General features: G+C 53.7%; 1 protein-coding gene across 6 annotated transcripts in view; it reads left to right on the top strand.

Annotated features, from left to right (window-relative positions):
- Nucleotides 1-24,626, top strand: part of LOC140426898 (uncharacterized) — a 139,288-nt gene that overhangs the window by 113,432 nt on the left and 1,230 nt on the right. For 4 of the 6 annotated variants that reach the window (XM_072512154.1, XM_072512150.1, XM_072512151.1 and 1 more), the window contains one exon: nucleotides 464-5,125. In XM_072512154.1, the coding sequence (XP_072368255.1) occupies nucleotides 2,747-3,769 (1,023 nt within the window). In that variant the 5' untranslated portion in view covers nucleotides 464-2,746 and the 3' untranslated portion in view covers nucleotides 3,770-5,125. Of the gene's footprint in view, nucleotides 1-463; nucleotides 5,126-19,507; nucleotides 19,578-24,626 lie in introns of those variants that run through there. The other 2 variants (XR_011948336.1, XR_011948335.1) reach the window with 2 other exon arrangements.

Genomic DNA, 24,626 nt, shown 5'->3' with positions numbered 1-24,626 from the left:
GCAGACGGGAAGGTTTGGTAGGTTGGAGGGAGGGGGGGGGGGGGGGGGGGGGAAGAGATTTGGGACGGAAAGGCATCTGGGGAGTAGTTAAAGGTTTGTGAGGGTGGTGTTGTGGAGCTGTCGGACACCAAGCCTCCTAATGAGTGAACCTGGGGCAGCACGGTGGCTCGGTGGATAGTTTGCTGCCTCATGGCGCCGGGGTCCCAAGGTTCGATCCCGGCTCTGGGTCACTGTCTGTGTGGAGTTTGCACATTCTCCCTGTGTTTGCGTGGGTTTCGCCCCCACAACCCAAAGATGTGCAGGGTAGGTGGATTGGCCACACTAAATTGCCTCTTAATTGGAAAAAAATGAATTGAGCACTCTAAATTTTTTTTTTGAAATGAGTGAACCTAGAGGTTGTTAGGACATCCCTGGTTCTCTTGGCCTGCCGTATGCTGACTGCCACCTGTCCTCCTTTCTCCAGGTCCTCTTCGGGCACTTTCTCCACTCCCTCCTGGTTCTCCTCCTCATCCGAGGAAGCGGCATGGTCCTCCTCCTCCAGCATGTTGCCCAGGTTGTGGAGAGAACAACAATGCAGAACACCCTCTGGGGCTATACTGAAGAGCACCACTGGACCAGTTGAGCACCAATGAATTTTCAGAGCCCTATACTCCACTCAATTACTGACTGAGTTTGTGAGCCTCGTTATAACATGACTCCTTTGCCTCTTCAGCCATGAACACAATGCATAGCCCATCAGCCATGACCTCAATGGGTAGCCCTTGTCCTCCACGAGCCATCCCAGCAGCCTATGATGGTCCTTGAAGACCTTGGGGATCTACGAATGCCCCAGTATGAAGCTGTCAGGCATGTTCCCAAAGAAACGTGACACACGTACATGATGTTAGTCTGATAGTCGCAGACTTATTGGACATTCAGGGAGTGGGACCTCTTAAGATTGATGAAGGACACACCCTGATGCCATAATGTTCTCAAGGCCACATGTGTCTCATCAATGGCCCCCTGGATCTGAGATATTCCGGCGATGGCGGAAAATCCTGCAGCCCAGGCATCTTGGTAGACCTTCTCGAGGTCAAATGGATGACATTGGATGCCTGGGCATACAGAGCATCTGTGACCTCTTGGATGCACTTGTGGGCAGATGATTGAGAGACCTCACAGAAATCGGCTGACGAGCCCTGGAATGAGTCAGAGGCGAAGAGTTCAGGACTTCCCTCGCCTTCACAACCACAGGGAGGAGGTGCCCTCCTCCTGCAAGTATCGCCAGGTCTGCAAGGACATTGCAGAGGTGTCGCACTGTCTTGTTGTACAGACGGAGTCTTTGGCAGCACAAGGCGTTCAACAGTTTCAGGAACGACATGTGGGTCCTGTAAACCCAAGGTATTCTTACCACTCTGGTCAGCCACTGCTGAGTGACTGCACCGTGCTCTCCCCACAACACCCCAACTACCCCCAGCCTGATCATCACTGTCCTGCCTTCTCGCTCAGGGTCACATCCAGCCATCCTCTTAGGCTGGCGACCTGCATTCTCATCGCTCCCTTACCCCGCTTCATGAGCCCCATTCCCCAAGGAGGCTCACCCCCCCCAGACCATTGCAACTACTATGTATGAGTTCATTCTCACTCCATTGACAGACCACCTGAAGATTCATTACTGGAAGGTTTTCAGACAAAGTTCCTTGCTGCATTATCTCTGAGGGCAGACAGCAGCTGGGGTAAAAAAAAGCCTTTCACTAGAATCTCTGAGGGTAGTCAGCATGTGTGTAAACAAAGAGCCTTTTCATTCACTCTGGCCTTTGAAGTGCTCTGTGAACAAAAAGCCTTTCACTCATTCTGGGCGGTGAACTGCTTTTAGAGCAGGTAGGCCGCAGAATAGCTCTAGGCTGTGAACTGAATTTAAAACAGACACACAGCAGGCTTACTAGCAATGCAGACAAACCCCGACTCCCAGCTCAGGGGTTGTGGTAGTCACCACTGTTGTATTATATTGTATATATGGGTATTACGGTAAGGCCCCTGTACTACAGGTGCGGGGATAGATCCCTGCCTGCTGGCTCCACCTAGGAGGCGGAGTATAAATGTGTGCACTCTCCGAACAACAGCCATTTCGTAAGCTGCTGTAGGAGGCCACACATCTCTGTGTAATAAAGCCTCGATTACATTCTACTCTCGTCTCGTCATAATTGATAGTGCATCAATTCATTACACAGAGATTTTTCGGAGATGGACCTCCGCATCAAGCCGGATCGCCTGCAGCTGCATCCTCAAGCAGACAACGGCAAAAAGGACTTCCAACATTGGATAGCTTGCTTTGAAGCATACATCGGGTCTGCTCCAGACCCAATCTCAGAAGCACAGAAGCTTCTGTACATGTAGCTGAGGTCCAATGTTTTTCCCCTCGTCCAGGACATGCCTACCTATGCAGAGGCCATGGCGCTACTGAAGGAGAATTACGCCCAGCAGACCAACAAGATCTATGCCAGGCACCTCCTATCCACGCGGCACCAACTTCCCAGTGAGTCTGTGGAAAATTTCTAGCGTGCCCTGCTCGCCCTGGTGAGAGACTGTGATTGCCAGGCCATTTTGGCCACTGAACATTCAAACCTGCTAATGAGAGACGTGTTCGTTACGGGCATAGGGTCTGACTACATCCACCAGCGCCTCTTAGAAGGGGCCACGCTTGACCTCGCGGCGACCAAGAAACTAGCGCTCTCGCTTACGGTCGCCTCACGCAACATACAGGCTTATGCCCCCAACCGCACGGCCCCCTCCCCCTGTGCATTGTGGACCCCGCCAGCGGCCACCCCATCGTGGACCCCATCAGCGACTGCCCTCAGTCAACCCCACGCCTGCGCCGCGCGGCAGCCAACCAACCCCGGGGGACCCAAGTGCTACTTCTGCAGACAGACAAAACACCCCCGGCAGCGCTGCCTGGGACGGAGCGCGCTCTGCAAGGCCTGCGGCAAGAAGGGACATTTCGCTGCAGTGTGCCAGGCCTGCTCAATCGCTGCTGTTGTCCCTGCAACCCCCCCCGTGCGGCCAGTGGGCGCCGCCATGTTCCTCTCCTCAGAACCAATGGGCACCGCCATCTTGCCTGCCCCAGGACACTTGCGGCCCGTGGGCACCGCCATCTTACCCGCCTCAGGACCCCTGCCCGTCGGGCACCTCATTGGGCCGCTCATCGCCTGCAATCGCCGATGACCAGCCGCGTCTCACCTCGGTCACGATCGACCAGTCTCGACCGCACAACCTCGCGACCGCTTCGACAAAGGTGAAGGTCGACGGGCACGAGATATCCTGCCTTCTGGACTCCGGAAGCACTGAGAGCTTCATCCATCCTGATACGGTAAGGCGCTGCTCCCTCGCGGTACACCCCGCTAACCAAAGAATCTCCCTGGCCTCCGGATCCCACTCCGTGGCGATCCGGGGGTACTGCATCGCCACCCTCACCGTCCAGGGCGTAGAGTTCAGCGGCTTCCGGCAATACGCCCTCCCCAATGTCTGCGCTGCCTTGCTACTCGGCCTGGACTTCCAGTGCAACCTCCAGAGCCTAACACTGAAATTTGGCGGGCCCCTACCACCCCTTATTGTTTGCAGCCTCGTGACCCTTAAGGTCGACCCGCCTTCCCTGTTTGCAAACCTCACCCCGGATTGCAAACCCGTCACCACCAGGAGCAGACGGTACAGCACCCAGGACAGGACCTTCATCAGGTCTGAGGTCCAGCGGCTGCTGCGGGAAGGTATCATCAAGGCCAGCAATAGCCCCTGAAGAGCCCAAGTGGCAGTAGTGAAAACCGGGGAGAAAATCAGGATGGTCGTTTACTACAGTCAGACCATCAATCGGTACACGCAGCTCGACGCGTACCCCCTCCCACGCATATCTGATATGGTCAATCAGATTGCACAGTACCGGGTCTTCTCGACAATGGACCTGAAATCTGCCTACCACCAGCTCCCCATCCGTAAGGCGAACCGCCCATACACTGCGTTTGAAGCAGACGGCCGCCTTTACCATTTCATTAGGGTTCCCTTCGGCGTCACCAACGGGGTCTCGGTCTTCCAACGGGAGATGGACCGAATGGTTGACCGGTACGGGCTGCGGGCCACTTTCCCGTACCTGGACAACGTCACCATCTGCGGCCACGACGAGCAGGACCACGACGCTACCCTTTCCAATTTTCACACCGCTCCCCCCCAACCCCAGTGGGAAACATCCCATTTCCATCCCCTTCACCGAACCTATCCTTCTACCCATTAACTCTGTTTCTCCCTCCACAGAATCGACCAGACCTACCTTTCCAGCATTTCCTGTTTTTATTTCAGATTTCCAGTATCTAAAGTATTTTGTCCTTATATTTGAATAATTTCACAGGGAATTATATTATTTTCACACTGTGATGTCTTTAACCATTTAATTGCCGGATGCTGTTGTTTTACCTGTTAGGAGTTTTAGGTACAATACGCTGACAAATGCACTGAGGTTCTACAAAAATAGATCACAAATATCAGAGAGAAAAATCAAAGCCTAGAACATGGAAAATGTCTGCAGAACCACACCTCAACGTTTGATCAACATTTACATTCCATACACCTCCTTTGTAAGGGTAACAATTTTTGTTTTTTGAGTAAGAGAACTACGCTAGTCTTGCTTCTTTTTGGCACATGCCTGCTTGCCCTACCTCTACCAATCCCCTTTAATATCAATTACATTGCATTCCAAACAAGTCAAAAAACCAGTTTTCAGAGTATGTTGACATTTAGTCATTTGACAAATCCCAGTACTAGATGTATCTGAGAAGGTTTCTTTAAAGATGTTTTGCATTCATCAAACCTGGGAAATAAAAAAAAGTGAAGAACGAGATTTTCATTTCAAGCAGTCTAATTTCTCCATTCTGTGCAAAGGTTTTCTTTCTGACTTCACCTATTTTCTGGTGTGAATTTAGTGACATGTCTAAACCTCAGAGTGCTCCATTCCTGAAAGAATGCAGCCAGATCAGATATGTGAAAACAACCACATCAACTTGTATTTCTATAATAATCTTTATTATTATTTTTATTAGTGTCACAAGTAGGCCCCATCCCACAAAATATGACACAGTGTATGGAAAGGCTCAGTAAACCAAGGTCCACCACACTAAGAAAACAAAAAGGGACGGTCAATAGAGAATTAAAGGTGCTATATTTAAATGCGCGCAGTGTACGGAACAAGGTAGATGAGCTTGTGGCCCAGATTGTGACTGGCAGGTATGATGTGGTAGGCATCACAGAGACGTGGTTGCAGGGGGTTCAGGACTGGCATTTAAACATCCAGGGATTCACAACCTATCGAAAAGACAGAGAGGTGGGCAGAGGGGGTGGGGTTGCCTTGTTAATTAGGAATGAAATTAAATCAATAGCACTAAACGACATAGGGTCAGATGATGTGGAGTCTCAGTGGGTAGAGTTAAGGAACCACAAAGACAAAAAAACCATAATGGGAGTTATGTACAGGCCTCCTAACAGTGGTCAGGACCAGGGGCACAAAATGCACCACGAAATAGAAAGAGCATGTCAGAAAGGCAAGGTCACAGTGATCATGGGGGACTTCAGTATGCAGGTGGACTGGGTAAATAATGTTGCCAGTGGACCCAAAGAAAGGGAATTCATTGAATGTTTACAGGAGGGCTTTTTGGAACAGCTTGTGATGGAGCCCATGAGGGAACAGGCCATTCTGGACTTAGTGTTATGTAATGAGCCAGTCTTGATAAAAGATCTTAAAGTAAGGGAACACTTAGGAGGCAGTGATCATAATATGGTAGAATTCAGTCTGCAATTTGAAAGAAAGAAGGTAGAATCAGATGTAAAGGTGTTACAGTTAAATAAAGGTAACTACAGGGGCATGAGTGGGCAGCACGGTAGCACAAGTGGATAGCACTGTGGCTTCACAGCGCCAGGGTCCCAGGTTCGATTCCCCGCTGGGTCACTGTCTGTGCGGAGTCTGCACGTTCTCCCCGTGTCTGCGTGGGTTTCCTCCGGGTGCTCCGGTTTCCTCCCACAGTCCAAAGACGTGCAGGTTAGGTGGATTGGCCATGCTAAAAATTGCCCGTAGTGTCCATAAGGGTTGGGAGGGGTTATTGGGTTGCGGGGATAGGGTGGAAGTGAGGGATTAATGTGGGTCGGTGCAGACTCGATGGGCCGAATGGCCTCCTTCTGCACTGTATGTTCTATGTAATCTATGAGGGAGGAACTGACAAAAATCGACTGGGAGCAGAGCCTAGTGGGAAAGAACAGCAATGGCAAGAGTTTCTGAGAGTAATTAAGGACACAGTACAGAGGTTCATCCCAAAGAAAAGAAAGGCTATCAGAGGGGGGATTAGGCAGCAATGGCTGACAAAGGAAGTTAGGGAATGCATCAAAGCAAAAGAGAAAGCCTATATTGCGGCAAAGAGTAGTGGGAAGTCAGAAGTTTGGGAAGGCTACAAAAACAAACAGAGGATAACAAAGAGAAAAATAAGGAAAGAGAGGTTCAATTATGAAGGTAGGCTAGCCAGTAACATTAGGAATGATAGTAAAAGTTTCTTTAAATACATTAATAACAAACAGGAGGCAAAAGTAGACACTGGGCCGCTCCAAAATGACGCTGGTAATCTAGTGATGGGAGACAAGGAAATAGCTGAGGAACTAAATAAGTACTTTGCGTCAGTCTTCACAATAGAAGACCTGAGTAATATCCCAACAATTCAGGAGAGTCAGGGGGCAGAGTTGAATATGGTAGCCATCACAAAGGAGAAAGTGCAAAAGAAACTAAGAGGTCTAAAAATTGATAAATCTCCGGGCCCAGATGTGCTACATCCCAGAGTTCTAAAGGAGATAGCGGAAGAAATAGTGGAGGCGTTAGTTATGATCTTTCAAAAGTCACTGGAGTCAGGGAAAGTCCCAGAGGATTGGAAAATCGCTGTTGTAACCCCCCTGTTCAAGAAGGGAACAAGGAAAAAGATGGAAAATTATTGGCCAATTAGTCTAACCTCGGTTGTTGGCAAGATTCTAGAATCCATTGTTAAGGATGAGATTTCTAAATTCTTGGAAGTGCAGGGTCGGATTAGGACAAGTCAGCATGGATTTAGTAAGGGGAGGTCGTGCCTGACAAACCTGTTTGAGTTCTTTGAAGAGATAACAAATAGGTTAGACCAAGGAGAGCCAATGGATGTTATCTATCTTGACTTCCAAAAGGCCTTTGATAAGGTGCCTCACGGGAGACTGCTGAGTAAAATAAGGGCCCATGGTATTCGAGGCAAGGTACTAACATGGATTGACGATTGGCTGTCAGGCAGAAGGCAGAGAGTTGGGATAAAAGGTTCTTTTTCGGAATGGCAACCGGTGACGAGTGGTGTCCCGCAGGGTTCAGTGTTGGGGCCACAGCTGTTCTCTTTATATATTAACGATCTAGATGACGGGACTGGGGGCATTCTGGCTAAGTTTGCCAATGATACAAAGATAGGTGGAGGGGCAGGTAGTATTGAGGAGGTGGGGAGGCTGCAGAAAGATTTAGACAGTTAAGGAGAGTGGTCCAAGAAATGGCTGATGAAATTCAACGTGGGCAAGTGCGAGGTCTTGCACTTTGGAAAAAAGAATAGAGGCATGGACTATTTTCTAAACGGTGACAAAATTCATAATGCTGAAGTGCAAAGGGACTTGGGAGTCCTAGTCCAGGATTCTCTAAAGGTAAACTTGCAGGTTGAGTCCGTAATTAAGAAAGCAAATGCAATGTTGTCATTTATCTCAAGAGGCTTGGAATATAAAAGCAGGGATGTACTTCTGAAGCTTTATAAAGCATGAGTTAGGCCCCATTTAGAATACTGTGAGCAATTTTGGGCCCCACACCTCAGGAAGGACATACTGGCACTGGAGGAGTGCAGCGGAGATTCACACGGATGATCCCAGGAATGGTAGGCCTAACATACGATGAACGTCTGAGGATCCTGGGATTATATTCATTGGAGTTTAGGAGGTTGAGGGGATATCTAATAGAAACTTACAAGATAATGAATGGCTTAGATAGGGTGGACGTAGGGAAGTTGTTTCTATTAGCAGGGGAGACTAGGACCCGGCGGCACAGCCTTAGAATAAAAGGGAGTCACTTTAGAACAGAGATGAGGAGAAATTTCTTCAGCCAGAGAGTGGTGGGTCTGTGGAATTCATTGCCACAGAGGGCGGTGGAGGCCGGGACGTTGAGTGTCTTTAAGACAGAAGTTGATAAATTCTTGATTTCTCGAGGAATTAAGGGCTATGGAGAGAGAGTGGGTAAATGGAGTTGAAATCAGCCATGATTGAATGGTGGAATGGACTCAATGGGCCAAATGGCCTTACTTCTGCTCCTATGTCTTATGGTCTTATGTTCTTATAGGCTTACATTAGCACTGCAATGAAGTTACTGTGTATATAGCATCTTTATTAAAAGCATCTTATTAAAAACAACCCGAAGAATTTCACTAGATCATAACAAAACAAAATTTGACACTGAGCCACATAAGAAGGTTGATACACAATCAATAACCTCAGGAACGAGATTGAAGACAATTGAAGGCTTTAATACGCTAGATGATTCCCCCAGCAGCACGGGTACAGAAGAAAGCTGCTGGGGCAGCACGGGTTCTTATACCCCGCCTTGCAGGGCCGAGCTAAAATACAGGCTTAACCAATGGGAACAAGTACATTCTCCACCAATGGTATTCCGGCATTACTAGGTACCGTGATCCTCCAAACACAGACTACACGTTCACCCCCTGTTAAAAAAGAGTCCGGCGGGGGTGGTGGCTTCATATTACAATGTGGTAGAAGTGGTAGAAGTTATAGTTTTGAAGGTACCGTAATGCCTCCGTACAGCGTTTTGCCTCATTTCAAATTTTAACTATTTACAACAGTAATGTACATTTCAAAAGGAAGCAATTAATCGAGCAGGGGCCCTGGTCGACCTCTGTGATCGTCGTAGCTTTGGTGGTGATGTCGGTGGAGGTTCGGGCGTCTGTGACTCCGGGAGCGTGGTTTCAGCTTCTGCGGCGGCTTCATCACCCCTAGACGTGGCTGGTGGAATGGCCGACTGGCCTGGGAAATGGGCAGCTGTGGGGTGCGCCAGTGGGCAGGGCCTAGACGGGGCCAGTGGAAGAACCGATCCACCTGGGAATGGTGCGGCTGTGGGGTGCGCCGGTGGGAGGGAGGGTGGGGCTGGTGGCGGGGGTGTGTGTGGGGATGCAGCTGGCGCCAGGTCCCGTAGGGAGACCGTATCCTGTTGGCCGTCGGGGTGCGCCACGTAGGCGTACTGAGGGTTAGCGTGGAGATGGACCCTCTCGACCAATGGGTCCGATTTGTGCGCCCGCACGTGTTTTCGGAGCAGGACGGGTCCGGGAGCTGCCAGCCAGGTCGGGAGCGAGGTCCCTGGGGAAGACAAGGAGACGTTCGTGAGGTGTTTGGTTGGTTGTGGTAAACAGCAGTGACCGGATGGAGTGGAGGGCATCCGGGAGGACTTCCTGCCAGCGGGAGACTGGGAGATTCCTGGACCGTAGGGCCAGTAGGACGGTCTTCCAGACCGCTCCGTTCTCCCTCTCTACCTGTCCGTTTCCCCGGGGGTTGTAACTGGTCGTCCTGCTCAAGGCAATGCCCTTGCTGAGCAAGAATTGACGCAGTTCGTCGCTCATAAAGGAGGACCCCCTGTCGCTATGGATGTAGGCGGGGAAACCAAACAGCGTAAAGATACCATGGAGGGCTTTTATGACGGTGGTTGCGGTCATGTCGGGGCAGGGGATGGCAAAAGGGAACCGGGAGTGTTCGTCAATCGCATTCAGGAAGTACGTGTTGCGGTCGGTGGAGGGGAGGGGGCCTTTGAAATCCATACTGTGGCGTTCAAAGGGACAGGAAGCCTTTATCAGGTGCGGGTCTTGATGAAGTGGAAAAATCGAGTGACCCTCCGGTGGCAGATTTCCTCATGGAGGGCTCGGAGGCGGTCCACTTGTGCGTTGGCACAAGCTCGTTTAGCTTCCCGGGACGATACAAGATCTCATAGTTGTAGGTGGAGAGTTCAATCCTCCACCGTAAGATTTTGTCGTTTTTTTATCTTGACCCGCTGTGCATTATCGAACATGAAAGCAACCGACCGTTGGTCAGTGAGGAGAGTGAATCTCCTGCCAGCCAGATAATGCCTCCAAGTCGCATGGCTTCTACTATGGCCTTGGCCTCCTTTTCGACTGAGGAATGGCGGATTTCGGAGGCGTGGAGGGAGAAGAAGGCCACGGGTTTGCCCGCTTGGTTGAGGGTGGCCGCCAGAGCTTCGTCAGACGCATCGCTCTCGACCTGGAAGGGGAGGGACTCGTCGAAGCCGTGCATCGTGGCCTTTGCAATGTCTGCTTTGATGCGGCTGAAAGACTGGCGGGTCTCTATCGACAGGGGAAAAACTGTGGATTGGATCAGTGGACAGGCCTTGTCCGCATCGTTGGGGACCCACTGGGCATAGTAGGAAAAAAAACCGAGGCAGCGCTTCAGGGTCTTGGAGAAGTGCGGGAGAGGGAACTCCATAAGGGGGCGCATGCATTCAGGGTCGAGGCCTATAACTCCATTACGCACTACGTCGGCGAGGATGGCTAGGCGATCGATGCTAAACACGCATTTATCCTTGTTATACGTTAGGTTAAGGATTTTTGCGGTTTGGAGGAATTTTCGGAGGTTGGTGTCGTGGTCCTGCTGGTCGTGGCCGCAGATGGTGACGTTATCGAGGTACGGGAATGTGGCCCGTAAACCGTACCGGTCAACCATTCGGTCCATCTCTCGCTGGAAGACCGAGACCCCGTTAGTGACACAGAAGGGAACCCTTAAGAAGTGGTAGAGCCGCCCATCTGCTTCGAAGGCAGTGTATTTGCGGTCACTAGTGCGGATGGGGAGCTGGTGGTAGGCGGACTTAAGATCCACCGTGGAGAAGACCTTGTAATGCGCGATCCTGTTGACCAGGTCGGACATGCGGGGGAGAGGGTACGCGTCGAGCTGCGTAAACCTGTTGATGGTCTGGCTGTAGTCGATGACCATCCTATGCTTCCGGTCTTTACCACCACTTCTTGAGCTCTCCAGGGGCTTTTGCTAGCCTCAATGACACCTTCCTTCAGTAACTGTTGGACCTCTGACCTAATATAAATCTGGTCCTGGGCACTATACCGTCTGCTCCTGGTGGCGACGGGTTTGCAATCCGGGTTGAGGTTCACAAACAGGGAGGGCGGATCGACGTTGAGGGTTACGAGGCTGCAGACAGTGAGGGGGGTTATAGGGCCACCGAATTTGAATGTTAGTCTTTGGAGGTTACACTGAATATCCAATCCTAGGAGTGTGGCCGCGCAGAGGTGGGGGAGGATGTAGCGTCGGTAGTTTTTGAACTCCCTTCCTTGGACTGTGAGGTTAGCTTTACAAAACCCCTTGATCTCTACTGAGTGAGATCCGGAGGCCAGGGAGATTTTTTGATTAACGGGGTGGATGGGGAGAGAACAGCGTCTTACCGTGTTGGGGTGTATGAAGCTCTCCGTGCTCCCAGAGTCAATTTGGCAGGACGTTTCATGCCCGTTGATAAGCATCATTGTCGTAGCAGTCGATAGTGTTAGGGGCCGAGACTGGTCCAGGGTCACCGAGGCTACTCGTGGCAGCAGTTGAATGTTCTCTTGGGCGGTGTGTGGTCAGCTGAGCTGAGCTGGGATCCTGGGAGTCCATCCAAGATGGCGGCGCCCATTGGTCGCACATGGCTGGGGGTGCACAAAATGGCGGCGCCCATCCATCGCACGTGGCGTCCGCGGGACAAGATGGCGGCACCCGGAGGATGCACGTGGCCCTGGAGGAGGAAGATGGTGGCGCCTGCTGGCCGCACGGGGATCGTGCTGAGGATTGTGGTGGCGGTTCGCATTCGCCACCGGGGACTGCAGCGACCGCCTGGGCCTGGCATACCGCCATGAAGTGGCCCTTGCAGGTGGATGCGTGGGCCAGACAGCGCTGTTGGGGGGCTTGGCCTGCTCGCAAAAATAGCAGCGGGGCCCCCCGGGGTTGCCAGGCCGTCTTGCAGCACAAGCTTGTGGGGGGATGGGATATGTCTCGGTGTCGGCCGCGGGGACGTTCCACGCTGCCAGGGGCTGCCGCGCGATCGGGGACGTAAGCACGGGCATTTCGGGAGGCCACATCCAGGGAGCCGGCAAGGGCCCATGCCTCCTTGAGGCCTGGGGTGTCTTTCTCCAGCAATCGCTGGCGGATTTGGGAGGACAGCATACCTGCAACGAAAGCGTCCCGGATCAAAAGTTCTGTGTGGTCGCTCGCCGAAACTTGCGGACAGGTGCAGTTTCTCCCCAATACCAGGAGCGCACAGTAGAATTCTTCCAGCGCTTCCCCAGGGATTTGTCGCCTCGTCGCTAGCAGATATCGTGCGTAGACCTGGTTTACCGGGCGAATATAATGTCCTTTCAGCAGCTCCATTGCTGCATCAAAATTGTCCGCGTCCTCGATGAGGGTGTAAATTTCTGGGCTCACCCTCGTGTGCAGGACTTGCAGTTTCTGTTCTCCCGTGGGTGTGTTTTTGGCCGTTCCGAGGTATCCGTTAAAACACGCCAGTCAGTGCTTGAAGGCTGCCGCTGAGTTTGCCGTGTGGGGGCTGAGTTGCAGACACTCCGACTTGATTCAGAGCTCCATTCTTTTAAATCTAGCGTATTAAATTGATGCACAATCAATAACCTCAGGAACAAGATTGGAGACAATTGAAGGCTTTAATAAGCTAGGTGTTTCCCCCAGCAGTGCAGGTGCAGAAGAAAGCTGCTGGGGCAGCACGGGCTCTTATACCCCGCCTTGCAAGGCTGAGCTAACATGCAAGCTTATCCAATGGGAACAAGTACATTCTCCACCAATGGTATTCCGGCATTACTAGGTACCATAATCCTCCTAACACAGACTATCACAAAGGTATAGACTGAGGGCCGAAGGTTTTTCAAACTTTTTTGCCTTGGACCCATTTTTACCAGGCAGCCAACCTTTATGACCCACGGCAGCCCAACCTCGCGACCCACGGCGGCCAACCCTCGCGACCCACGGCGGCCAACCTTCGCGACCCACAGCGGCCTCCTTCGCGACCCACGGTGGCTGACCTTCACCATTTGCACGGTAGCGCAGTGGTCAGCACAGTTTCTTCACAGCACCAGGGACCTGGGTTCGATTCCTGGCTTGGGTTACTTCTGTGCGGAGTCTGCACATTCTCCCCGTGTCTGTGTGGGTTTCCTCCGGGTGCTCCGGTTTCTTCCCACAAGTCCCGAAAGTCGTGCTGTTAGGTTATTTGGACATTCTGAAACAGCCCACAGTAATGGACACTGCTATAGTTGTGACCAATTTTCAGAGCGGTACCTTCCAAACAGAATTAAACCTCCAGCTCTGCTATCTACTCATTCTGCCATTCGGAGGCTGCCATGGCTTCACGGTGACCTCCTGACACAACATATAGCCTGTGCACCCGATTAGAAATCTGGTCACGGTTGGGAGAGGGTTGTCAATTAAGAGGTTTAATTGGTTACTCGCCACGTTCAGGGAGATAGTTTGCGTACAGGACCTGTTGCCCTTCTGAAATCAATTGAGATTGGGCAGTATCGGAAATCCGCCACATCCCCAAACCTCACCCACCTCCAGACAAACAACTATTAATCTCTCTCTCTCTCTCTGTCTCTCTCTCTCTCTCTCTGTCTCTCTCTCTCGGTCTCTCTTTCTCTCTCGGTCTCTCTCTCTCTCTGTCTCTGTCTCTCTCTCTCTCTATCTCTCTGTCTGTTTCTCTCTCTGTCTCTCTCTCTCTCAGTTTCTCTCTCAGTCTCTGTCTGCCTCTCTCTCTCTCTGTCTCTCTCTCTCTGTCTGTCTCTCTGTCTCTCTCTCTCCGTTTCTCTCTCTGTCTCTGTCTGCCTCTCTCTCTCTGTCTCTCTCTCTGTCTGTCTCTCTCTTGGTCTCTCTCTCTCTCAGTCACTCTCTCTCTCTCTCTCTTTGTCTGTCTCTCTCTCTCTCTCTCTCTCTCGGCCCCTCTCTCTCTCTCGGTCTCTCCCTCTCTCTCTCTCTCTCTGTCTCTCTCTCTCTCTCTCTCTCTATATCTCTATCTCTCCCTCTCTGTCTGTCTCTCTCTCTGTCTCTCTCTCTCTCTCAGTTTCTCTCTCTGTCTCAGTCTGTCTCTCTCTCTCTCTCTGTCTCTCTCTGTCTGTCTGTCTCTCTCTTGGTCTCTCTCTCTCTCTCAGTCACTCTCTCTCTCTCTCAGTCTCTCTCGATCTCTCTCTCGGTCTCTCTCTCTCCCGATCTCTCTCTCTCGGTCTCTCTCTCAGTCTCTCTCTCTCTTGGTCTCTCTCTCGGTCTCTCTCTCAGTCTCTCTCTCTTGGTCTCTCTCACGGTCTGTCTCTCTCTCTCTCTCTCTTTGTCTGTCTGTCTGTCTCTCTCTCTCTCTCTGTCTCTCTCTCTCTCTCTCATGTGAACATATGAATTAGGAGCAGGAGTAGGCCATTTGGCCCCTCGAGCCTGCTCCAACATTCAATAAGATCATGACCGATCCAATTGTGGCTTTAACTCCAGATTCCACCCCTCCGATAATCTTTTATACCTGCGGTTGTACGAACTGGAGCTGCTCGAGGAGGAGGAAGCTGCAGGTGGAGCCTGCCCCAGAGGAACAGGAGCCAGCCATTGAGGGTGGAAAGCCAGCAGCCCAACAGGCCGAGGAGGAGGTGCATGATACCTCGCGTGTACTGGCAGCACTTGTCATTCGAGGACCTGCTGGACCGGGCATGCCGACGAAGACTCCGACTGAGCAGGGGGACAATGCGACATATCTGCCAGACCATGGCGCAACTAGCACAGCAGGGGAATGGGGGAGGACACCCGCTCCCGGTGGCCGTCATGGTGATGGTCAAGCTGAACTTCTACACCACAAAGCCCTTCCAGGCGCCGAGTGGGGACCTGTCCGGAATCTCACAGAGCTCAGTGCAAAGGTATATCCGTGCCATCACGGAGGCCTTATATGCCCACTCGGCACAATACATCCATTTCAATGTGGACTGAGTCCACCAGGTTGCCCAGACAGCAGGGTTTACCGCCATCGCCAAGATGCCCGCGTTCAGGGGGTGATGGTAGGATATGGAGCCTGGACAAGCACGGGTGGGCCGCACAATGTGTGCGCCAGGGCCAACATGTACAGGGCGCTCCGATCGCCTCCAGGTTCATCGACTAGTGGGAGAGGGGTACTGAACGCTGGCTGAAGTGCAGTCCCTGAGCCAAGCCCACCCCCACATCCACCCATTCCCCACCCACTGAAGCTCCTCTGTGGCGAGCCCAGACAAGCTCACCCCTCACGCCATTCTGTGAAAGCATTGAGGCAGGTTGTAACCTGCAGCACGTGGGGCAGCATGGTAGCACAAGTGATTAGCACTGTGGCTTCACAGCACCAGGGTCCCAGGTTCTATTCCCTGCTGGGTGACTGTCTGTGCAGAGTCTGCACGTTCTCCCCGTGCCTGCGTGGGTTTCCTCCGGGTGCTCCGGTTTCTTCCCACAGTCCAAAGACATGCAGGTTAGGTGGATTGGCCATGACAAATTGCCCTTAGTGACCAAAAAAGGTTAGGAGGGGCTATTGGATTATGGGTTACGGGGATAGGACTTAAGTGGGTCGGTGCACGATGGGCCGAATGGCCTCCTTCTGCACTGCATGTTCTATGTAACATTGTGCACAGGTATATAATGTGGAAACATTGATATAGATTCATGCCCTAGTCCCTATCACTAATCTGTGCCCTGCACCCATGCCAACTTAACTGGTATCTACTTTTCTGGCCTTACGGGCCCTAACACTACGCCTAAGTAGTGATGAGAGCCTAAAAATAGGCCTCCGGCAGGTACCGGGCGGTCATTGACTTAACCCCAATGAAAATTCCAGCGAGCCTCTGGCAATAAGCTTTAAGTGGCCTTTAAAGGTTCTTAATTACCCTCCACCTCCAGCTACATAGCCCAGCAGCCCACCCTCGCAAAAGCCCAAACCTGCCTCAAGGAAAATGGCCCAGGCAGGATGCCGCTGGCAAACAAGCATGCAAGCTTTAAGCCATTTCACAACCTCCCACCTCCATACTCATCCAGGGCACCGGGGGGCGGGGGGGGGGGGGGGGGGGAGGCATAAGTGGGCAGGGCCCACAGTGCCAACCGAGGGCCGGCCGCCCAACAGGCCGAGGAGGAGGGGGAGGTGCCATGGAGGCCCCGCATGAGGCCCTGCATGTACCAGCGCCGCATGTCATTTGAGGACCTGCCGGACCGGGCATGCCGACGGAGACTGCGGATGAGCAGAGGGACAGTACGACACATCTGCCAGATGATGGCACACCTGGCGCTGCAGAGGTATGGGGGAGGACACCTGCTCCCGCTGACCGGCAAGGTGACGGTCGCCCTCAACCTTTACACAACGAGGTCCTTCCAGGCGCCGAGTGGGGACCTGTCCGGGATCCCACAGACCTCGGCGCACAGGCGCATCCATGCCGTCATGGAGCCATATAAGACCAGGCGGATCAGTGCATCCAGTTCCATGTGGACTGAGCCCACCAGGATGCCCGAGCAGCGGGATTCGCTGCCATCGCTGGGATGTCCCGGGTCCAGGGGGTGATCGATGGAATGCATGTCACCTTACGGGCACCTGCGGATAACAGACTACTGTAGACCAATCAATTGGGGTTTCACTCGATGAACATACAGCTGATCTGTGATTACCAGCTGCACATCATGCACGTCTGCTCCGATACCCGGGCAGTGTACATAACTCTTTCATCCTGGCACACTCGGTGATCCCCAACATATTCGAGGGGCCCTCCCCCGGCTACAGGGTTGGTTGCTGGGCGACAGGGATTACCCGCTACGGTCGTGGCTGATGATGTCTATCCGGAGGCCACAGACCGACGCGGAGATCCGCTACAATGACGCCCATGCAGCGTCAAGGTATCCTTGGCATCCTCAAGTACAAGGCTGAGAGGGTCGCCCGCATCGCAATGGCCTACTGCATTCTGCACAACATAGCACAGCAGAGAGACAATCTGCTGGAGGAGGAGGATGAGGAGGAAGGTCAGGCCACGTCCGACGAGGAGGATGCAGGGGAGGGGGATGATGAGCGGGACATGGGGCCCAGGCAGGCAGAGGAGGCCGCATGATGTCAGTGCCAGCTCCACCCATGGGACTGCGCTGGTCCCCTACCACACCCCCGGCCAGCACTGACCAGTCCACCCCCACACACAGCAGACAGAGCACCGAGGCAGGTTAGAACGGTGGTTACGGGTATTTATTGTGCGGAAATATATACTCAGTCTGTGCCCGAGCCCCATAACTCAACTATGCCCTGCACCCATGCCAACTTAATTGATGTCTAACTTTCTGGCCTTACGGGCCCTGACACTATGCCTAGGTGGTTCCCCAGACATTACAGCAGGAGTGGAGGCGGCCTGCTGTGATTCCCGCCCTGCAACAAGGGTCCATGTTGGCGCACGACTCCTGGGGCGACCTGGCCTGAATGGGCCCGGCCTCTGCTCAGGTGTCCCGGGTGGCATGGTGCCATCCTGTTCTGCCTGCTGCCCAACAGATGCTCCAGGGACAGGAGGGGGAGGCGTCCGAGATACTGCGGTGTTCTGCCACACCTCCCTCACTCCCACCCCCGCGGGAGTCACCAGCACAGGACCCATCACCTCCTCCTCCCTCGGGGTGCCTGATGGCCTCCGGACTACTCCATGGGGCGGGGGTGCAGCGGAGCCATCCCCTGAGGCCCCCCCGCCACCTGGCGCCGCCAGTCCTGGAGGCCCGCTCTGGTCTCGACCAGGGTATGCACGATCGCGGCCATGGAGCACAGGGAGTGGACCATCTCCGTCTGGGATTGCACCACATCACTGTCTACTGTGCCACCACGCTGAAGGTCTGTGTCACACCAGCCAGTGACGGGGCACGGAACAGCCTATTCACGGCCGGTTGGCAGCACAGTAGCACAAATGGATAGCACTGTGACTTCACAACGCCAGGGTCCCAGGTTCGATTCCCGGCTTGGGTCACTGTCTGTGCGGAGTCTGCACGTTCCTCCCGTGTCTGCGTTGGTTTCCTCCGATGCTCCGGTTTCCTTCCACAGTCCAAAGATGTGCAGGTTAGGTGAATTGGCCATGCTAAATTGCCCTTAGTGCCCAAAAAGGTTAGGAGGGGTTATTGGGTTACGGGATAGGAGGAAGTGGGGGTTTAAGTGGGTTGGTGCAGACTCGATGGGCCGAATGGCCTCCTTCTGCACTGTATGTCCTATGTTCTGTGTTGTTCACCCTGGCTGCCCTGAGGTTGTGGAGTTTCTTCTGGCACTGCTGGCATATCCAGGTGACGTTGCCCACGGCGCTGACCGCCTCTGCCACCTGCACCCAGGGCACGGCGAACGGCGGCGCCTAGCGGCCTTCCTCCAGGGCCGTGGTACAGGGTCATCCTTCTCTCCTCCACGGCTTCCAGGAGGGTCTCCAGCTCAGCGGCCCTGAACCGTGGCACTGCTCTCCGCCCAGCCATCTTGTTGGCTAGGATGGTGTGTATGGGGGTGGGGGGGGGATGGATCATTTAAGTGCGGCTGCGACATGTGAGCCTCATGTGCGCCAATCATAGACCCGACGAATCCTGCGCCATTTTGCATGGAACCGGTTGCGTTCCATGTGGCGGTGGTGCTAGCCCATTCAGAGTTGCTGAATCGGTGCAGCTGTTGCACCGTTTTTCCAGTCGTAAAACACCACGGTTCCCACGCCCGCGTCAACACATGGCCTCAAAATCGGAGAATCCAGCCCAATGCATCTGGAGGAAAAGTGCTCTTTCAAAATGGCAGATTCACGATTGAACTCCAACCAAAGTGCTTTCTGTCCAAACGCACAGAATTCTTTAAATTGTTAGACAGGACTGTCACAGTTTTAAAAGCAAATTACTGAGAATGCTGTAATCTGAAACAAAAATAGAAAATACTGGACAATCTCAGCAGGTCTGACAGCATCTGTGGAGAGAGCAGGGAGCTAACGTTTCGAGTCTGGAAGACTCTCTTTCAAAGCTGGAGAGAACTGGAAATAGGGTCAGATTTATGGTGTAGTGGGGGGGCGTGGGGCAGTGGGGCTGGATATGGGACCACTGATAGGTGGAGATTGACAAAGATGACATGGACAGAAAGACAAAAGGAATGTAAATGGAGATGATTAAGGTTCAGAAGGGTGCTGATAGTGGCACATAAAGAGATTAGAGTGTGTTAGTGGCAGAACAAAAGTGAGCATGTGTCAAAGGGCAACTAGGAACAGGGGGCCCAAGTGAGGTAAGGGTAGGGGCACAATAGTGAGGGGAAAACAGATCAATGGAAGAAATGACGATAAATTGCTAGAAATAAAAATGGGGTGAAGGTGGAGGAGAGAGTTCACAGTGTGACGTTGTTGGACTCATTGTCAAGTCCAGAAGGCTGTAATGTGCCTAATCGGAAGATCTGTTCTTCTAGTTTGATCGCTGGGCTTCACTGGAACATTTCAGCAGGCCAAGGACGGACATGTGGACGTGAGAGCAGGATGGTGAGTTGAAATGATAAGTGACAGGATGTCTGGGTCCTGCTTGCGACTGGACTGAAGGTGTTCTGCAAAGTGGTCACCCAGTCTGCGTTTAGTCTCTGCAATGTAAAGTGGACCGCATTGGCAGCAGCAAGTGCAACAATGGGGGTCTCAGCCAGGCCACGCTGAACCCGAGATGGATACCCTGGGCTGGATTCTCCGATCCCCGAAGCCGAAATCACATTCGGCGACGGGGCGGAGAATCCCCGATGGCGCTGAAATAAGGAGCGGCGCCGCTTTCACGATACTCCGCCCCCTGAAAAGCAGCGTGCTCCGTGCGATGGCTGAGGCCTGCCCCCTGATGCTCCGCCCCCGACCCGCCGAGTTCCCGACGGCGTGGAACACATGTGGTCTCACATGGCGAGCAGGCCAAAGGGGGGGACTATTTTGTGGGCTGGGCCCGCGACGGGCATGCGCCACGAAGCACGGCGCAGCCGCTGCAGGCCGCCGCTGTGCGCCTGGGCGGCCACGGACCCGGCAAATCTCCAGGCCGTATCGGCAGCTAGAGCCGGCTGCCTGGCTGCTAGCCCCCCTGAACAAGGAATCGGTGGATGTTTCACGACGATTTTCCCGTCGTGAAACGTCGCCGTTTTCACGCCGGCGTTAGGGCCTTAGTCTCCAGAACGGAGAATCAAGCCCCCTGAGTCCACGCATTGCCACCAGTCATTTCCCACTACTTCCTGAGGCCAGGCAAATACCCTTCAGCAAACTCAAAAAGTTTCAACGGTTTGCTTACTTCCTTACTTCCCATCTACGGTCATGATTCCCGGGCCACACTTGTAAATACTTGCACCAAATCACGCCCACGTGATTCCCAGCTGCAAGGCATGGAACATAATGGGGGGGGGGAATTGGGCTTCCAGCCCGTCAATCAGCTTAAAATACATGCAAATCGCGGATTTGCATGGTACCGTCAGCGGGCGTGCAAGTATTTACAAGCGGGTCCCAGGTGTCATGGCTGTTGATGGGGAGCAAGGAGGTGTGCAAACCATTGACACTTTTCAGGTTTGCCAGTGGATGTAAGCCTGGACCTCATAAAGACAGATGGTTGATCTGTAAAAGTGTCCATAGCAAGTTTATGAATCTCTGCCCTCCAAACTATGATAGCAGAAATAGGTGACCTCGATTTTTTCCTTGAGGTGGACAGCAGGAGTCACGAAAATTTTGATGATTGTCCTACCCGCCTCTGGAAAAAGTGCCCGCATTGTCAGATCTTCACTGCCGATGGGGGCGGTAGCAGAGGGGGTGTTGCTGGCTGGATTTCGGCCAGCCGACCCAGAAAGGAGGTTGGAGGCAGCTACAGGAGCTGCTCGGTATCCAGGTGGACTGTTTAAAAGAACTTTATCCCAGTGAAAATAAAACCACAAGGTCCCTCCAGTGCTCACACCCCTTTGCCCTCCCTATGAAACTCCCCATGGTCCATCCAAGTAGCCATGATGTGGAGTGCCGGCGTTGGACTGGGGTGAGCACAGTGTGGTGGTATGTATTAGGGGTAATACGGTACACCATGAATGCCGAGGAGCTGGGTCCCGATTGGATCTGCCGCCTACTGGGCTCCACCCAGATAGGCGGGGTATAAGAACCCGGTTTACTCCCCGCAGCTGCATTCTGTGACTGAGCTGCTGGGGAACAAGTCTGAACAAGTCTACTCAATAAAGCCTCGATTGAGTTCTCTACGTCTCGCCTCGTGTGTGATCGATGGTGCTACAATTTATTCAGCAGACTTAAAAAGGAATATGGAGCTCCGGATCGCCCCGGAGTGCCTGCGAATCGGCCCCCATGCAGCTAACGCAACATTGGTGTTTAAACACTGGCTGGCGTGCTTTGAGGGGTACCTCCGAACAGCCTCCGGCAGACCAACAGAAGACCAGAAGATGCAGGTCCTGCATTCCAGAGTGAGTCCCGAAATCTACGCTCTCATCGAGGACGCGGAAGAATTCCCAGCGGCGATCAACTTGCTGAAACAGACCTACATTAGGCCCGTCAACCAGGTCTACGCACGCTACCAGCTCGCGACGAGACGTCAAATCCCCGGGGAATCGCTGGACGAATTCTTCAATGCGCTGACGATCCTGGGAAGAAACTGCGACTGCCCAGCGGTAACGGCAAATGAACATACGGACCTCCTGATCAGAGACGCTTACGTAGCAGGTTTGGCATCGTCGCAAAATTCGCCAGAGACTTTTAGAGAAAGACTCTTTCGGACTCACAGAGGTACGGGCCCTTGCAGCCTCCTTCGACGTGGCCTCCCAAAACGCCCGCGCCTATGCCCCTTGGGCTCCATGGACCCCGCCGCGACCGACCCCCCGGCACCCCCCACCCCTCAGCAAGTGTGCGTAGCCAGAATCCCAGACCACCCGCGGGGGCCCCGCTGCTACTTTTGCGGGCAGCCGAAACACCCCCGCCAGCGCTGCACGGCCTGCTCGGCCACCTGTAAAAGCTGCGGCCAAAAGGGGCACTACACAGCGGTGTGCCAGTCCCGTGGGGTCGCCGCTATCTCCGGGAAAGAAACAGGACCACGGGCTCAACCCCCCCAGCGACCCACAGGCAGCCAACGGGCGCCGCCATTTTGGACCCCGGACACCACGAGGGGGGGACGGGCGCCGCCGTCTTCCTACCCACGGGCGATCCATGGGAGCACAGTACAAGGTCTTCTCCACCGTGGACCTTAAGTCCGCCTACCACCAGCTCCCCATTCGCCCCGGTGACCGCAAGTTCACTGCCTTCGAAGCAGATGGGCGGCTCTACCACTTCTTAAGGGTTCCCTTCTGTGTCACTAACGGAGTCTCGGTCTTCCAACGAGAGATGGACTGAATGGTTGACCAGCCCGGTTACGGGCCACATTCCTGTACCTCGACAACGTCACCATCTGCGGCCACGACCAGCAGGACCATGACGCCAACCTCCGCAAATTCCTCCAGACCGCTAACGCCTTCAACCTCACCTACAACGAGGAAAAATGTGTGTTTAGCACCGACCGTCTAGCCATCTTGGGCTACGTAGTGCGCAATGGAGTGATAGGCCCCGACCCCGAATGTATGCACCCCCTCATGGAATTCCCTCTCTCCCACTGTGCCAAAGTCCTGAAACACTGTCTGGGCTTCTTTTCTTATTACGCCCAGTGGGTTCCCCAGTACGCAGACAAGGCCCGCCCACTAATCCAGTCCACTACTTTTCCCCTGTCGACAGAGGCCCGCCAGGCCTTCAGCCGCATCAAAGCGGATATCGCAAAGGCCACGATGCGCGCCATCGACGAGTGCCTCCCCTTCCAAGTCGAGAGCGACGCATCCGACGTAGCTCTGGCGGCCACTCTCAACCAAGCGGGCAGACCCGTGGCCTTTTTCTCCCGGGCCCTCCACGCTTCAGAAATTCGCCACTCCTCAGTAGAAAAGGAGGCCCAAGCGATAGTGGAAGCTGTGCGACACTCGAGGCATTACCTGGCCAGTAGGAGATTCACTGTCCTCACTGACCAACGGTCGGTAGCCTTCATGTTCGATAATGCACTGCGGGGCAAGATAAAGAACGACAAGATCCTGCGGTGGAGGATCGAACTCTCCACCTACAACTATGAGATCTTGTACCGTCCCGGAAAGCTGAACGAGCCATCCGATGCCCTATCTCGCGGCACATGTGCCAACGCACAAGTGGACCGCCTCCAAGCCCTCCACGAGGACCTCTGCCACCCGGTCACTCGCTTCTACCATTTTATAAAGGCCCGCAACCTCCCGTACTCCGTCGAGGAGGTCCGAACAGTCACCAGGATCTGCCAAATCTGCGCAGAGTGCAAACCGCACTTTTTCAGGCCAGATAGAGTGCACCTGATAAAGGCTTCCCGTCCCTTTGAACGCCTCAGTCTGGATTTCAAAGGCTCCCTCCCCTCCACCGATTGCACCACATACTTTCTTAACGTCGTTGACGAATACTCCCGTTTCCCCTTCGCCATCCCCTGCCCCGACATGACCGCGGCCACGGTCATTAAAGACCTCTGCACCATCTTTACCCTGTTCGGTTTCCCCGCCTACATCCATAGCGATAGGGGGTCCTCCTTCATGAGTGACGAGCTGCGTCAATTCCTGCTCAGCAAGGGCATAGCCTCGAGCAGGACGACCAGCTACAACCCCCGGGGGAACGGGTAGGTAGAGAGGGAGAACGGAATGGTCTGGAAGACCGTCCTACTGGCCCTACAGTCTAGGAGTCTCCCAACTTCCCGCTGGCAGAAAGTCCTCCCGGATGCCCTTCATTCTATCCGGTCCCTGCTGTGCACCACCACAAACCAAATGCCTCACGAGCGCCTCCTTGTCTTCCCTAGGAAGTCCGCTTCTGGGATGTCGCTTCCGACCTGGCTGGCAGCCCCGGGACCCATCCTGCTCCGGAAACAGGTGCAGGCGCACAAATCAGACCCACTGGTGGAAAAGGTACATCTACTCCACGCCAACCCGCAGTACGCCTACGTGGCGTTCCCAGACAGCCGACAGGACATGGTCTCTCTGCGGAACCTGGCGCCCGCCGGAGCTCCCCACACCCCCCAACACCAATCACCACCCCCTCACTCCCGCCGGTGCACCCCACAGCCACCCCCTTCCCGGGGGGATCAGTTCTCCTCCCAGGCCCGCCCAGGAGTAAGGAAACAGAGAGGGACAGCGCGATTATCCCAGAGTCGACCGGACCTGAGCCAGCACCAACACCACCACCACCACCCGGGCTGAGACGATCGGAGGGGGCAACCAGAGCACCATTTCGGATCACCGAGTCGACTTAAGATGTATATAGTTCAGTGGCCCAGTAAAGCGGCATTGTTGTAAATAGTTAACGCTGCTAATCGGGTAAAATGTGAATAATCCAGTGGCCCAGTAAAAGCGGCATGGTTGTATATAGTTCAATGGTTAAGGTACCGACCCTGTAAACCCCTACCACCATGCCACCCACCACCCCGCCGGGTTCTTTTTTAACAAGGGGAGAATGTAGTGGTATGTATTAGGGGTAATACGGTACACCAGGAATGCCGAGGAGCTA

This window comes from Scyliorhinus torazame, chromosome 7 (genome assembly GCF_047496885.1).
Source record: "Scyliorhinus torazame isolate Kashiwa2021f chromosome 7, sScyTor2.1, whole genome shotgun sequence".
NCBI lineage: Eukaryota > Metazoa > Chordata > Chondrichthyes > Carcharhiniformes > Scyliorhinidae > Scyliorhinus > Scyliorhinus torazame.
Note: the sequence above shows the minus strand (reverse complement) of the source record. Positions and strands in the feature narration are given on the sequence as shown.